Source organism: Micromesistius poutassou (assembly GCF_964030765.1).
Source record: "Micromesistius poutassou genome assembly, chromosome: 16".
Classification (NCBI taxonomy): domain Eukaryota; kingdom Metazoa; phylum Chordata; class Actinopteri; order Gadiformes; family Gadidae; genus Micromesistius; species Micromesistius poutassou.
Window position 1 is genome coordinate 11,699,493 of NC_140286.1, and position 16,663 is coordinate 11,716,155.

General features: G+C 48.8%; 1 protein-coding gene across 3 annotated transcripts in view; it reads right to left on the reverse strand.

The window, feature by feature from the left end:
• arhgap21b (Rho GTPase activating protein 21b) overlaps nucleotides 1-16,663 on the reverse strand; it is a 32,276-nt gene that overhangs the window by 12,353 nt on the left and 3,260 nt on the right. Inside the window, exons 3-9 of one of the 3 annotated variants that reach the window (XM_084480938.1) lie at nucleotides 12,089-12,271; nucleotides 11,855-11,876; nucleotides 8,375-8,467; nucleotides 7,648-7,726; nucleotides 7,436-7,490; nucleotides 4,940-4,966; nucleotides 2,177-3,770 (exon numbers count right to left, since the gene is read on the reverse strand). In XM_084480938.1, the coding sequence (XP_084337064.1) occupies nucleotides 2,177-3,770; nucleotides 4,940-4,966; nucleotides 7,436-7,490; nucleotides 7,648-7,726; nucleotides 8,375-8,467; nucleotides 11,855-11,876; nucleotides 12,089-12,271 (2,053 nt within the window). Of the gene's footprint in view, nucleotides 1-2,176; nucleotides 3,771-4,939; nucleotides 4,967-7,435; nucleotides 7,491-7,647; nucleotides 7,727-8,374; nucleotides 8,468-11,854; nucleotides 11,877-12,088; nucleotides 12,275-16,663 lie in introns of all 3 variants that reach the window. The other 2 variants (XM_084480937.1, XM_084480939.1) reach the window with 2 other exon arrangements.

Below are 16,663 nucleotides of genomic sequence, written 5' to 3' on the forward strand. Positions count from 1 at the left end.
CTTGAAACAGAGCACATGAAGAAGAAGGGGGTGTGAGCAGAGCACAATAGGAGATCACGCGCCAACCCTACCCGGATTCCACACCGCAGGTGCAGCCACAAACTTTTATCTAGTCCAACCAAAATCACACAACTCCCATCTCGACCTCTGACACCAGAGGGTGCCAGCCAGGACCCAGGCAAAACACCATGACGCACACAAACTGCCGACATGGCCTGTGTCTGTTCTCGCTTTCCACCAAATGGGACACCGGTCACGTATTTGCAAATGTAGTATAAAAGTATGCAAAACGTGTTCACTTTTGTGACTCGCTCAGTGTTCAAATAAACATAAAAATCATGATTTTTAAATTCGGTTTACCAGACTCCTAGATCAGACAAAGACTCCCCTCATCGCGTATCGCATCGGAATCGCAATTGAGACGTACCAGGTTCCTCCAGCTGCAGATACTGACACTCACAGTCCTCGCAGGCGCTGCACCAGGCCACCTGGTCCGACCACAGCCACCACAGCCAGGGGCTCTGCCGGCGGCCCAGCCTCTCCACCAGCAGCATGGTACGCCGGCCTGGGACACAGGCTCCCCTGTCCTGGCCTCATCTAACCGCGGCCCCTCTCGGGTCCCTTCATCAGCACCGCCAGCGACCCTGGCATGCTAGTTCAGCATCGGGGGCGACAATAGGTTCGTACGACGTGCAAACTACAAAATGACGGCTGCCGATAAACGCCCGCGGCTGCCGTCCCTTGTCAGAATCTTGGAATGACACAGCAAAGTCCGCCTCTCCAATCGCCTCGGTCAAGCCCCTAATTCCTCACTGCGCAAGCAAAACATGGCCATATTCCAACCAACTAAAAAAAAAATGTTGTCTTGTTAACCGAACGACAAAAAAAAAGTGACCCATGGTGTCGCCTAGGCTAGGACACGGCGATCTGACCAATCTGAGGCTGCCATCCGGGCCATGGGAACTTGGGCTGACCTCACACGACATGGTGCCAAGACCAGCGGCCATTCAAGTGACTCATTGATGGGGACCCGGAGGCCTGGTCAATCGGAGCTCTGTTCTCCGGGGCCCGGGCACGGGGCCCAGAGTGGTGCTGGAGCTGGGGAGTGGGGTGTGTGTGTGTGTGTGTGTGTGTGTGAGGGACGGAGTGTGGGGCAGTAGCACCGCTGTCACCGCACGCTTTGTGTGCACCTGGACCATGGTGATGCTCACCGACGTCTCCAGCTACACCCCCCACAACGAGTGGTAGGGTAGACCACCGTATAGGACCACAACACGTGTTGGACTGACTGGACGGGACTTACTGTTTCTTTTCCTCCTATTGGACGATTGTCTAGGACCGAACAAATTGTAAACAATGTTTATAATATAATGGTCCGATGGGAAATGTACTATGACATGGTCATCGGAAACCCACAACCCAAGTTAATTTTTTTTAAGTAGTGTAATCAACGGACAATAATTACAGAATGAAATAGCAAGTAGCATATAATTAACACCACATAATAACATCAGTGCAGATCACTCCAGAGTTATCAATCTCAGAGGCACATTGATGAATTGATGAATCATGCCGGAGGTGTTGACAACGACTAAATATAACCCTGGATGCATGCGACTCAGACCAACCCCCCCCCCCCCCCCAAGGGACGCAGTATGAGGCGGTGGTGATGTCACAGCCGGTGACCCACTTCCTCCGTACCTGCAGTGTAATGTTTTCACACATGTGCCCTCCAAAAGCAGCCGCACCAGCATTCATGCATGACAGCTCATAAGATATTCACACACGTGTGTGTGTGTGTGTGTGTGTGTGTGTGTGTGTGTGTGTGTGTGTGTGTGTGTGTGTGTGTGTGTGTGTGTGTGTGTGTGTGTGTGCGTCACAATGGAATGTTTCACATTTCACCCAAATGAGCTATAAAATATGCACTGCGTTATAAACATTGTAAAGCTATAAATAATTGCTTACAAAAACATCGGCTAAAATCATACTATATATTATGTACACGTATGACCCGCACTGATGAATTTTCGCCAAAATGTGCTACAAACTTACACTGCATTATTCAAAAAACAGCCTAATGCTAAAAATACACGCTCGCTAAAATAAGCTCCGTAGCACCGGAGTAACGGCGTTACTACGGAGGAGGCCCGGCCGCTGTTGCCATGACAACCCTTACCGATGAAGGGAATGGCGTCCAGCGACTCGTCTAGGTTGCTGGAGCAGGAGGCCTGCCGCTGCTCGTCCAGCCGCCGCATGTGGATCTCCCGGCGGGTGTCGTTGGGCAGCCAGCACGCCGCCACGTCCGCCGCCGGGTCCCCGTCGTCGTTCACCGCCAGGATGTAGGAGGGGTGGCGCAGCGGGCTGGGCGCCTTCCCGCAGGGGGGCTTCTCCCGGAGGACCACCCCGCCGCCCTCCGCGGGGCTCCGGCCTCCGTTCATGTGGCTCTGGTGGTGCAGCGGCGGTGGCGGGCCCGTCTTCAGGATGCTGGGCCTCTGCAGCCTCTGCTGGGGGGCAGCGTAGGAGGACGGCCGGTAGCCCAGCGCCGTGGCCTCGCAGCCCGACTCGGCGGCGTGGATGGTCTCGGCCCGCGTGCGGCCCTGCTGGGGCGGTTGGCCCGCGTGGTTGGCTTTGACTCTTTGGTCGGCGAGGGGATGCTCGCCGCTGGCGCTCTTCCCCGGATGCGAGGACCGCTCTGCGAGCATGGGAGAGGAGCGGGTCTGGAGTGTCTCCGGTCCCTGGCCGTAGAGGGCCGGGTTAGGGGGTCCCCGCATGTTGCCCACACCGTAGGCGGCCGAGGGCCTGTAGACCGAGGCCTGCCTGGGGATGGCCTGTCTGCCGGGTCTCGTACCTTGGTCCACCCTGCCGTACCCGCCCCTCCGGTCCATGGGCCGCACCAGCTCCGCCGGGTCCACGTAGTCCGTGGACCGCGAGCGGGCCTTGTGCGTGAGGCCGTCCTGGGACACGCTGCGGGGGGGCCAGTTGCGGGGCTGCATGGCCCTCTCGGCGCCGCACATGCGGTCCTGGGAGGCGCTGCGCGGAGGCACCTGGAAGTGGGGCGGGGGCCCGTGGTAGGAGCGTTCATGCGAGGTGCTCCGTCGGCGGACCCCCTTGGGCACCCAGCCCCCCGGGGGGACGTGTTGGGCCGTGCTGAAGGAGTTGTGGCTGCCGGCCCGCAGGCTGTCCAGCCGCTCCTGGATGGTGCGGCTGGCGTGCGTGTGGATGCCCTTGTTGTCGATGTACTCCCTGTAGGTTTGGTACGTGCGCCAGTCTATGTTTTGGTGGTTGTTGGGGAAGTGGGGCGGCACGAGGCCGTAGGGCACCATGCCGGGCCCCCCGGGGTAGACGTCGACCTTGCGCGACGCCGGGTACTGGGAGACCGATCGGGGCCGGGCCCGGAGGAAGGCGGGGTCCACGTAGTCCATCCTGTGCGATGGCCCCATGCGGCCCATGTGAGGCGCGTCCGGGGGCACCACTACGGTCCTCAGGCCGTCGTTGCGCATGCTCACAGCCAGCTGGCTCTTTGGGTAGGAGACGCGCGGCGGCGACGGGGGCACCGTGATCTCCTTGCGGTACCCGAGATCCGAGGGCGCCCCGGGTGCCCCGGACCCCCTGCACGCCTGCCCGGACGGAGGGGGGACGTCCGTGGCCTGGGCCATGGCCGGAGGCTTACAGTCTACTCGGGGGTAGCATAGAGGGGGAGGCTCTGGTATGTGACAGGCATTCCCGCTGTACGGGTTGCGACTACGCTGGTAGGCATCCTGGCAATAGGCCTAGGGGGGAAAAGAAATGGAGAAAATGAACCTTGTCAGAAGTGCAACACTTGGAGCCACATTTGCAATGATGTGTGATATTTAACACAGTGCTAAGAACTGCTTGGAGTGGAACCGAGCCTTAGACTTCCAGTGCTAGTGCTGTGTGCATGTGTGTGGGGGCAGTGCTCGCAACACGCATGTGGAGGCGTTTGGTAGTTCATTGGTGTCAATGTTGTTCAGCTGTTCCTTTTCTTAGCGTTTCTTATGAAATACTTCACAACGTATTGCCAGAAACACTGTGTCCTATTGATAGTGAAAAACATATACACCTTTCCCCATGAAATTGCCACCATGAAGATAGCAAGATGGTATCACAGGATTTAAAAATGATCATACAAAACACTACAACGAATTACGTTATAATCCCTGTTGTGATCCCTTGCACTGCTTATTACCTACGGCAGTGAAAACAGGCATGACAGCTGTGGATAGGATTTCAAACCAATCCTTAAAATGGACCTTGAAGAGGTAGCCCATAATAATCGTAACCTCCCAAACATTCTTGTATTCATCTACCCATCATTTGTTAAAATTTTACAACATCACAGCTTTGTCATATGGCATGTCAACTATGCCACAACGTGGCTGAAACATTGCGATTACATTTTTTCCCTTGGCTTCAGAATTGAAATCCAAGTGGACTCTGACCCTACTACTCCGTGTCAAATCCCCTCTCGTAAGTCGTCACCGGGCGTTACACAATGCCTGGTCCATGCCACGGTAATCTGTGCCCGCTCATGTCCCTCCCTTTGTAAGCACGGCGGTACCGGTGAAGTTCAGAGGTCACTGGCTTTTATCTCCCTAATTCGCTTTGGCATGCTGGATGAAAAACGGGGCGAGGCCAGCGTGAGCTTCCAGCTGGACCGCGGTCCGCTCTTCCAAAGCCAACAGGTACTGCGGTCACTGTACGTCGTCCATTGGCACAGGCATCATGTTATAATCAGTATGGCAGAGACGATTACGCATTTAAATCTAGGTTGCAGCCCCTAGACATCAGCCAACACCTCAGGCAATAAAAAAATAAATCCGGAAATCCGGCGCCCAAAACAATTACAGCATGCATGACAGATGCACAAATCACGACATGTCATCAAGTGGCCACCGAGCTGGTGGTGTTTTTTGCTTACCAGTTCAGAGGTTCCCAGAGCAACGGGCTACCGGTAGGGCGAGAGAGAAAAACAAGAGCCGTGAGAGAGCAGGATAGAGAGGGCAACGGCGACAGCGAAGAGGCAGACGGAGAGAAAAAAACGACACACATCGGAGGAAAAAGAACAGACTGACAGAGGAATTGTAAAGTATGAAATGGGCATGGCTTGGCCTTCGAGCAAGACAAAAATACAGCAGAGCTGCAGGAGAGCCGCACGGAGGGACGGCCGAGGAGACGTGGGGCGATGTGACGGGGGGTGGCCACGCTAGCGGTGCCACCTGCCCGTGGCGGTCTGGGGAAGAGGCAGGAGCAGAAGCCTGCCACCCATTACTGCTGTTAAGTCTCCATCTCCCGCTTCTATCCGTCTGCCGCCAGAAACGCCGTGCTCAGTGAGCAAGCTGCCTCCAGTCTCTCCCCCTCGCTCGCTCCCTCTCTCTCCCTCCCTTTTGCTGTTGCTCACATGACAGAGGCGGCAGCTGCTGATTATGAATTCAGTTCAGATGCAGATATAGCCCCCCCCCCCACACTGCTACCTTGCCTCTCCCTCTCTGTTAGCGTCAACCTGTTCAAAACACAGCATGAACAGCTGACTGTGGCTGGTTGTCAGCCGTTCATTTCCACTTTCTCTTCCCCTGTTTTTCCCCTGGTTATTCCTTCTGCCTTTCCAGCTCACCTCCCCCCACCCGCTCTCTCCCTCTCTCCACTCACAACCACGGTGCCTTTGCTAAGCAACTGCTGCCTGTCTCTAGGCAGTCGGTGTGTGCGCTGCCTGCGCCTCCTATGGTGCGAGTTCAGCCACCCGGCGTTTGTGATAATCCTCCCTGGTGGACTGTTCCGTCTGCTTTTATCTTTTAATAGGATATTTATGGACAGTTGGCACATTACCGATGCCCGGCTCACTCTGTGTTTCCTGTGGTTGCTAGAGCAACAGATGACTGGGACTGTTACGGCTTAAGAATGAATGCTGGAGGAGGGGGAGGAGCCAGTGGGGTAGAGTGAGCCGTAGACGCCAATAGGAAAGCAGTCAGGCGGAGACGGGGAGCTGGTCAGAGGAAGTGAGTAATATGGGTGGGCAAAGTGCTCGTCTCTGCCCTAAAGAGGATATTACTAAGAGGCATGTAGAGGCATGTGCTATAAATTTTAAATTCAGATAGTGAAATCACCAACATAATAGCAGTATATAATAATTAAGTCAACAAAAGCCTATGCATAAAATGCATAGACCACCAGCGGTTTACCAGCAATACTTGAGGGAGAGAACTTGATTGTAATTACATGACATATTGATTTTCCATTCCTGGAGAGTATTATCCAAGCCGCTTCATGCACAGCATGTTCCCAGATGAGAAATGTAATTATATATCAAGTCAATTATGGTGATGCACAGAGGCCATAAAAGGGCACACAGGGGAAGTGTTTTGGCAAAGCAAATAGCCCAAGTCTGTCATAATATCACTCATTATAAATAGCCTGTCAGATCAGAAAAGCCCGGCGAAAGCATCCAATAAAGGGAGGAGTAATCAGGGATATGATATAGTTGTGCAGTACACAGATAGCGCTAGTAGGTTTACAAGCCATGTTCAAAAAACATGAATGCCATGGTTGCATGAATGGTTCATGTATATCATATGATATACGTGCCTATAGCTACTGCAGGCATGCCAATAATGCAGGTGTTATTGTGGCAGTCTTGAGAAGCTTAGTTTGAATGGAATTCAGAAAACGGCGACAATATGTCAGGAGAGAAGGCTCATTCCATGGGACTTGCATGTTAAAACATAGTATTAGTATTACAAAAGAAAAAACACCCAGGAACATGAGGGCAACCCTTCAGACAACAGTAGTTCAAAGGAAACCAAGTTCAGCTAATTAATAGAGTTAAGAGTTTCAGCATCACTGCCCTCTCTGCGGCTCAGCATAACTCTCTCAATTGTAATCCTTCAGAGCAGACCTCATTATAACAAACCTACCAGACACAAACATAGGATAGAGAGGCAGGCAGAACAAGCACTGGGCACACTCTAAATGCTGTATAGCTGTTTACTTTCAAGGCCACATGTCTACTTCCTGAGATATCAAACCCTTCCTGTGACCTCTCTAAGAAAAGGAGAAATAACAATCAATCAGCAAGACTGAACAAAAGTAAGCATATTTTTTTGTTGGGAAGAAGCCACACTGCAGCGTCACAATGAGGCCATCAGATAAGGACTAGGATGGGTAGCTCTGGAGTGGCCTGGTTAGGAGGCCCAGATACAGCTCTGATGGGACGGGACCACAGCCTGCCTCTTTCAACTGTTGCCCGACAGTGCACGCACACACACACAGAACTGGAGCATCACTCTGACACCCAATCACATGCATAGTGGCAATCACTATGGTGCAGGAGGGAGAAACAGAGCGCCCCTTGTCTTCAGTGGGCAGGCGAGAGCGGGAAGTGAAATCTTATCGGACTGGAGGGCAGTGAAGAGGAACTTACCAGCTGCAGTATGTCTTCGTCTTTTGGCATCACACAGAGTTCAAGAAAGGAACCACTGTATGGGGAAACCAAAAAAAGGGTATCAGTATCTATATATTTGTGCATTTGTCTGGGACAATGCAAAGGACAGGGTTCTAAAACATTTTGTCTGTGTGTGAAATACCAAAGGACAAGTAATTGTGTAAAATGACTCCGATGTAAACCAAACTCGCCTGTCTTGGATTAAGGCGATGACCTCGGAATAGGTTTTCCCGAGGATACTCGCGCCGTTTACCTTCACTAACCGGTCTCCTGTTGAAAAAAAGAACACCACATTGCAACAACTACCCATTTATGACCTGTTTCCATATCGGCTTTGTGTGGAACAAGTACTCCAGGAAGTGAGCCTTTGGCAGTCTAAACTATGGAATAGTTTGAGTGAGATCAAGTCAGTTCACAGACAAAATAAAAGAATCGTGGGACAGGGGAGGCCGAGAGCAGGATCCATACTTTTCCCGCGTCCGCGTGGGTCCGCGTGACTCCAGATAAAAAAAAAACGGACAAAAAACGGATGTGTTTTGAATGGAGGTTGTGCGAGGACGTCCACCATTACCAACGTTTGTATATTTTATCAATCAAAATTATATAAAAGACAGCCCTTTCTTTGCATATGTGCATGCTTCTCCTTGATTTTTATGGCGTTTATGGACTTGCATGGAGTTTGGATGGGGTGAGCACCCATGGGGGTGGGGGTGGGGGTGGGGGGGGGGGGGGGGGGGGGGGTGGGTGGGTGAGACCGGTGCAGACCACCGTTGTAGTAAGAATGGAACTGCAGCTGTCCGCGGGAAGTATGCCCGAGGTCTTAAGCAGTAGCAATGGAACAAACAGCTAGACAGGTTCATAATAGACTGCGGGCCCCACTCCAGTGGGCCTGGCTCGGAGATTGATGAAGACCATTACCTGTGCACAGCCCCGCTCCATGGCCCGGACCGCCTTCTTTCACTTGCTTCACAAAGATGGTGTCCATTGGCTCTATCTTATTCCTCGGTCGCCCTGGCGACGAAAAACCAAACAAATTAAAAACAGCAGTCATGGGACATTTGAAACAAACACTCTACCCGCTTGAAACCCCCTTTTACAATACAACAGTTTTTTGTTTATCTGTGCTTTGAAAAATTTGGGAATCTAGTTTAACATTATTTGTTTAATTATTGATAATGGTGCCTGAAACCCTAACCCTACCACCTCTACCACATGACCAACTGAAAGCCCAAAAACTATTTGAAATGCATTTTTAGCGGATGAAAAACAAAAAGTTTGTAGTTAGTGGATCCGGTTGGCGTGTACATGAAGAATACCATCTGACTCAGACGTGGTGTGTGTGAGAAATACCATCCCACTCAGACATTGTGGGAGATCAAAGCAGCCCTCAACAACAATCGCAACACCCCCTAGTGGCTGCCAGACAAAATAGAGTGAATATGAACGAACTGTTAATGGGCGAAAGCAAAAACGGTGTTACAAAAGGTGTAGCACCGTTTGAATTGACACAGTGGTATAATCAACAGACTACTGGGCCTGTGTCGGCCCACACCGTTTTGAATGGGAATGGTAATTAAATGGCGGGGAGAAGGGAAAAAAGGGAGTCTAAATAGAGGGATATTGTGTGCATTAAGGGAGGTGGATGAATACCACCAAAGAGAAGGGAAACCTGTTTGCTCATGCTCCTCCGGTTTCCTAGCAGCTGCATGGTTGTGTGTGTGAGGAAGAGGGAAGAGAGAGGGAGCGAGAGAGAGAGAGGCACTCAGTGATAGTGTGCTCAGCTGCACAACTCCCACTCACCAAGGGAAAAAACAGCTCTAGGCTCAATGAGTCAGTCAAGCTCTACTCATTTCAAATCATACATGATGCACGTTTTTTATTAAATGCATTACTGTTTTTTTATTCGGGACGAAACGCTACCCCTTTTCTGGTCATTATGCAAATATGGAACATGAAGCATAAGAAAGGATGCTGAAACCAAAGCGTTCATATCCATGCAATTATCAGCAGCGTACTTCTATTGTGTATAGGTGTGAATGATTTAATTTACATGCATCTCTCATCCTCAATCCCAGATATTTAGTGCTGCACACAACAGCCATGAGAAATGATTTGAGCAGACATCCGCTGTTTCCCGCCCTTAAACACGTGGTATTACACGGTCACATCTTTGGGATTGACATTACGTAATACTGCAACAGGAGACCTGTCCCCTTCCACACACAAACAAAGCATTATATCATGTGCCCTCTAGTGGCAGACTGCAGAAGTGCGCATATATATATATATATATATATATATATATATATACACAAATTGCTTTGGCTTATGTATGCATGCTTTGTTTGGATACTTGATGTGTCTCTACATGAATGTATAGTATGCAAATTCCATATAGGAACAGCTCAAGGCTGCATCTGAATATATGAATATACTATATTTTATATGTGATGCAACACATCCAACTCCCCACCTTTAATTTTTATCATAGCCGTGGTATGTAATAAATTATCTCATGTTTGTATGCAAACATGCTTGTGGGGGAGGGTCATTGGTGTGTACACTCAACACCGTTATAGTTAACATTTAAGGTCGGATGTTGGAAGTAAAAAAAACTAAAAGCACCAACCATATCAATTTCCAGATGGGTTTTAAGAAACCTTCCAGAATAAATGCCAAGAAAAATGCAAAGCGTGGAATATTAGACCCCTCTAAAGGGGTTTTCTCTCCAGACTTGTTCCCCGTAAAAGGATTCTTTAAGTTAAAAGGCCACACGGCTACCCAGTGACTAAGGCATTCTCAGGGGTCCATGTCAGAGGAATCTCCCCGGTGAGTCAGCCCACCTCCCGCATTACCTAGTCGACGGTGTCAGGGGAACAATGGATGTGTGGATGGAGCTCGTTGACACAGATGTACATGTACCAGAGAGCAGAGAGTGGCGGCGCTGGGACAGCTGGAACATCAAACACAAGAGGAGAACGGAGAGTGTGACGTGTACAAAGAGGGGCAGAGGGGCCTAAACCTCAGGTGCGGCGCAGTTTCCCATGAGTCGTGGGAAAAAAGGCCTTGTCTGGTGAAAACTGCCGACTCTAATTCAAAATGACGAATGAGCTCCATCCGGGCAGTGGCGGCATCAGGCTTGTGTTCGCAGGCCGCCAGCCCACATCCGCTCACTAGTAAATTAGTCTCCCTGTCGAGCGTTATGCAACCAACAGAATTATTCAATACACGCCCCTCCCCCCCTAGGTCTGATTTACACACATTTCAGTGCACATAATGCTCGCTGACGTGCATGAGCTCAGAATCGTTCTGACGTGTGCCGGTTCTCAAGGGGGGTGTGTGCACATCCGTCGTCAGTCACTACGCAAGGCCTCGTTTACCCATAATCCCTTGCAACGCGTGCAGATATGTTGAAGCTAATCTATGGTTGCATGCCTATTGGCCTTGAGTCAACAACACAGGCAAGAGAAAAGGTCTGAAGCAGAAACGCTATCGTCTGGGGTGGATCGGTTTAATCATTAACCGCACGTCTTGTTAAAAGGATCGCGTGTGGGGCAAATTAAATATTAGACATTCCTGTGAGTGACCTGCTGGAACATTAATGTGCCGTATCACCAAGTTAAACTAATGCGTGACTCCAACTCTACAACTGAGTATTATTTACAAGGGGCATTACCCTGTGGTGAAAACATACAGCTCGGACTGAACAGAGCATTACAAAGGCAAACCAAACATGAGGGGATGGCTTCATCTTTTATTATCTGTGGTGTGGCTACGGTGGTGTTCACTAAAATCCAAAAAGTGAGATCTTAAAGAAATAACGCTTAAAAAACACTAATAGCACATGGAACAGAATCATAGAACTATCCCTGGGTACTAAAACAAACCTAGCTTCCCAAGTCCATACACGTGGCAGAAAAGCTAAAAGGAAAATTGTGAAATCAGTTGAATGTGTCGAAATGTAACTTTGTTCTTGATATTTGTGAAGATGACATGTGAGTACCGCCATTAACCCCTCTAGTACACTCCAAAAACAAAACAGTGTTCATCATGTGGTTCTCAAAGGGGACGGTGCTCCGTGTACACGCGCACCCACGGGTGGACAATAGAGTTAAAACAGTGAAGACCCAAACAAGGCTTTCCAACGGGTCTCTCTGGGGCCCGTGCACCTGTACTCCCCTGGCCACTCCCCTAGCAGCCTGGGAACAACACAGTGACTCCGGCACAAAGGGGAAGGTCGGTGCAGGACACAAACCGATGCCACCGAGCAAACCTTTTCACGCCACCACAAAAGGTCAGTGACACCACAGCGGCGACATTGGATTAAAGGGTCATAATAAGTGGAGGGCAGAGCGCTGAGTCAGCAGGGAGAAAGGGTTTTTTTTTTGTTCCGCTTACCTCGGCGGCCATGGTCCTCCTCCTGAAACAGAGAGAAATGAAACAGATGCTTAGGTGCCCTCCTTGCCTGGGGATGTGGAATTTCACACCCATGCATCGTGTGTTTTTAACTCAGGCATTATCCTCTTAAGTGAGTAATGAGCTAAGTAAACAGAAGTTGGCAGGGCGTGTCGTGTCGACATGGGACGATGGCTGCGATGACTGTAGTGGTGGTGCGGACAGAGGTGCGCTTACCAGGAAGGAAGGGTGCGCGGCCGACTCGGGCGGGTAGACGATGAAGTGGCGCAGGGTGAAGCCGAAGCCCAGGGCCGTGCGGCGCAGGCGCACCGTCTTGGGCCCGGGCCAGGAGAAGGCCTCCTCCTCAGACAGGTAGGGCCCTGCCGGGGCCTCCGGGTCGGCCCACTCCGAGGAGTCATTCTGCTGGGGGGGGGGGGGGGGGGGGGGTACAGTACATTAGGAACTTCCTAAATCATGGATAGGATTTTGGTTCTTAAATGAGTATCAGGTACTGGGACCATGATTAACAATGGGAATAACAGGAAACAGTGGATCGGTTTGACCATTTGGCAGTTGAAATGAGTTCATTGGGTTACATGTTAAAACGGTTGCTTGGCCGCTGGATTTTTTTCGTCCAATGAAGAACACATTTCTCTTTAAAGTAATCGACTAGGTAAACGGTTTCGACATAGGATTAAACCGTGGTGACCGTAATGTCAGGAGCACAGTTTTAATTGTCAGCGTGTCACTGTACACCGGTGCCACAAGGAGAGCAAACAGGGCAGAGGAAATCCCTCATAGACGTTGCGCAGACCACTGAGTGCGTCCAGTGTTAACAGTCAAACCACAGCGTCTCCTTTCCAGTTTTAGTGGACGGCATGTAAAGGAGCAGCCTTTCCTCCACGCTGGACACCCGCCCCACTATTGACGGGCTATTTATAGCCTCACACCTTTGTGACAACGTGTGACCACCACCTCTGGCCCCCAGGCCTTCACCGTTACTCCATCATCTCAGGTTTATGGTTATGGTACGACTGGGAGAAGAAAGGTCTGTTGAATTGATGATGCGCTCCCACACAAAAACAACTGTCCCTTCAACCCCCACCCCCTCTCGACCGAACGCTCCTCCCCTTCTGTACCCTGGGCGAGTGAAAGGAATTTGATGAGCTTGCATTTCCCACTATCCCCAGCTTCAGAGCTAGAGGGAGTATGAGAATGGCTGGACATAAGGCAGGACCTGTATGTCCAGCAAACCACCAAGTCAAGGGATACAAAATGGGCAGCAAACAAAAACAACACTTACCATTTACATTAAATGTCTGGTTTGAATTTACCCTTTCCATTACTATTGTTTGAATTCCACACAATTTAGGGATAAACAAAACAAAATTAAAGTTAACAAGCATATGGAGTTAAAAATCCAAGTATTATTGCTAGCTCCAAAACTTAATATGCAAATTTGCCATAGGGAATAGCCTACTTTTAGAGTAAAGGAAAATTAAGTCAACTTACAAAATGCTCAGTTAAAAAATATAAATAAAAAAAAGATGCCAGATAAGATTTCATGAGCAGAGACGAATTTAGGCAGACTGAGTTGATCAAAAGTAAGATTACCACGCTGTCAGTGGAGGAATGCTCCGTGCACATTCCATTGAAGTGGATATGTGCGTGTGTGTGTCATGTCTTCTGTTGACTCATTGTCAGCTGGCCTGAATATTTGCCTCCCTACCTTCGGCTGGGGACAAAAGCTGACACAACACTTATTTCAGAAGGAGTGGTTGTTAGGCACTGGTAGTCATTAGGCCACAGAGCGTTGAAGCATTGAAACATGCACGGGCCACGAAGGAGGCCGACCATTTTGAGTTTAACACGCTGAGAAAGTGAGCTGCAGGTGCAGCTGACACCTTGTGTTTCGCCTGCCTTGGGAACTCACCAAACCAGTTTTCTAACCCAGCGTTAGCGGTTCCCAGGGCCTCCTGCAGTTCCGCGTCGAGGCCTGTGTGTGCCTAAGCCCTGGGTGTACCCTTTCTAAACAATTCAGATCCATACCATGAGAGGTGTGTGATGAAAAAGACAATGGATCAAGTGCGCGATTCAGATGCCTGCCCGGTTGTCCCTCGAGTGCCAAAGGCATTCGGATTCCAGACCACTGAATCTGATTTAGCAGCTGGGCCACAGGGCTATTTGCAACCCTTAGATCTTTGGGAGTTGGAGGTTTTGGGTGGGGGGAGAGGAGGGGGGTATATGGTGGGGGATAATCTGCTAGACACATGCCTGGCAGGGTTATCATTGCCCCCTGCATAGCTAATGCCATGGTGAGACACAGGGACAACCACATTCTGGATCTACATTGCGATGAACAGCCCTCCCCTTTGTCCTGACTTTATAGTGGTCTAGAGATTCCTGTGAACAGGACTAAGTCTGACTCTGAAGATTAGATCTCCATTTTATCTCTGCAATACACAATACATATACAGCACCATTGTAAAATGAGACCCACAAATCAGCCCTCATCCCAATAGGGCAGTATAAAGGACAACCAGGAATAACTTGATTGCTTAATCCCCTGTTCTGGCTAATGGGCTGGTTACTGTGTCCATTAGCCAGAACAAGGAACTAAGCAGGCAAAGGTTCACTCCAAAAAGGACCAGCTCAGCTCAAGAGCATGTGGCTATAAAAAGGGAAATTTAAAGAAACGCCCCAGATTATGAAACCAACCATTTGTAGCTCACCAACAAATACCTTAGGGATTTATGAATCAATCAAGAGCAACAGGGATATTTACACTGAGGGAGGCAATCTGCAGTGGATTTCAAATAATTTGTTAGTGAGCTGGAACATGACTGCTCTTTCAAGTCTTGGCTCATACCGCCTGATCTTTTATCTTGACTTATAAGAACATAAGAAAATGACCAAAAAAAAAATATATATAGACACTAAATTTTCACTGAACATGTATAGAAACCCTTTGTTACCCTAAATGGCTGGCATCGTAGGCCAACTCACGTATCATCGTCGCACTATGTGGAACAAATCTCTCAAATATGTATTTTATCATCTTGTGAAATACTGTGCCTTGAAACGCCTCAAGGAAAGCCATTACTGTCCATTCAGAACCTCACAGGACTACAGCCACATCCACGGACGGACAGAATGCTTTCATTCTCTGTACAAATACATTTACACTTCGCCAGGTCGTCATGTTGATGTATAAACCAGTATACAAGTTTAAAGAAACCTGATATACAGTATATCAGAAATAATAAGCAGTTCTAAGAAAATGGTAAATATCCGCAGACTCAAGAGAGCACATTATCAATCCTTACTCAGTTCACGTACGGGAACCAACGAGACAGGCTGTGTGTTGAAAATGTTATTCTAATGCCACCAGAAAAATCACACTACAGTCACCGCATGACATCAGCCATAGAACTGCAGGCATGTAAACAGCATGGTTAAAACAGTGAAAAAAAAGTCCTGTTCACTGTGAGCTGACAAATTCTACACCACATCCAGTCCAAACCAAGCACTTATCTGTGAAAGGCCTACGATAATGATACAGGGGAGCAAGCTTCTGGAGAGGCCAAGTCATTGCAGTTCACTATTGCTGGAGAGAGTAAAGGTTATTCTCATCACCATCCATAATGTGTGTACATCCTACACACAGGCCAAACATACAAATGTCACATCCTCTGTTAAATAATGAACATAATGTTGCTTCAACAAGCCAAGGTTAATTTATTCGCCAGACATGGATGAGACATTATTCTACATCAATGGCTTTGGGTATTTTTTGTGGTTTTAATTCAGTTGATGACTATGGTCATTGGTCAGTGGTACTTCCGTTCACTTGCCGAAAAACATTGAGACCCTGGTTCCTAAATATTGTGCCACTAAGGACGGGAATCAGCAAGTAGCAGTTTTGACAAAATAATAACAGTTATCTCTTGGGCTGCCTGTTCCTATGAGTCACTGCTGAAGCTATGAAAATAGGAGTAATGTGTCGAGGAGTTGTACATCTCAAAATGCCAAACCCTCATAAAATAAAGCGGTATATAGCAATTGCACCATAAAGTGTCAATTGAAGTGAAGGTAAACAGCATAAAGCCTAATTTTGAATACCCCTGGGATGATGCAGACATTAGATATTAGGTAAAGGAAATGACAGCTGTTTTCTATTTGATTGAAGATCCATTTTCCCTTCCGATATTAATCAGTCAGCCATGAGTCCTGCTCAGGGATCTGTAAATAGCATCTACTCTAACCAAGTTAAATGCCGGGTCTTAATGTGGGCCAGATAGTAAGGAAATGGAGGTCTGTTTGTCTCAAGTCCACATCACAGCCAACTCGAGTGAATGCTTTATAAACGACACAGAAACACACCTTATTTCATTTGCTATCAAGTATGATATGAACATGCCTGCTAGGCAATATAATGGAAGAAAATAGGGGAGGAGAAAGGAGGTAGAGGCCTGTCATATAATAAAATCACATTTGATGTGTCGGAGGATAAAACAGGAGGTATCGGTGTGTATGAAAATTTGAAAACTAGATGGACAAGAGCCAACCAACAATTTTAGGGAAGTTTCTCAAGACTAAAAGGGAACCCTAGAAGAAGTAGCAGCAGGAAGAAAACAAGATACGGCTACCTAACTGCCTGCCACTAGGAACCCATCAGGCCAACAGTGGCTGCAGTGTTTTGGATTCCATGCAATGTGCAGTTGATGCAAGGAAGGAAAACATTCCAATGCAAACCGGGAGAAATTCAAACACCATGGAAATCCCATGGTAAAACCATGCCTCTAAAACACA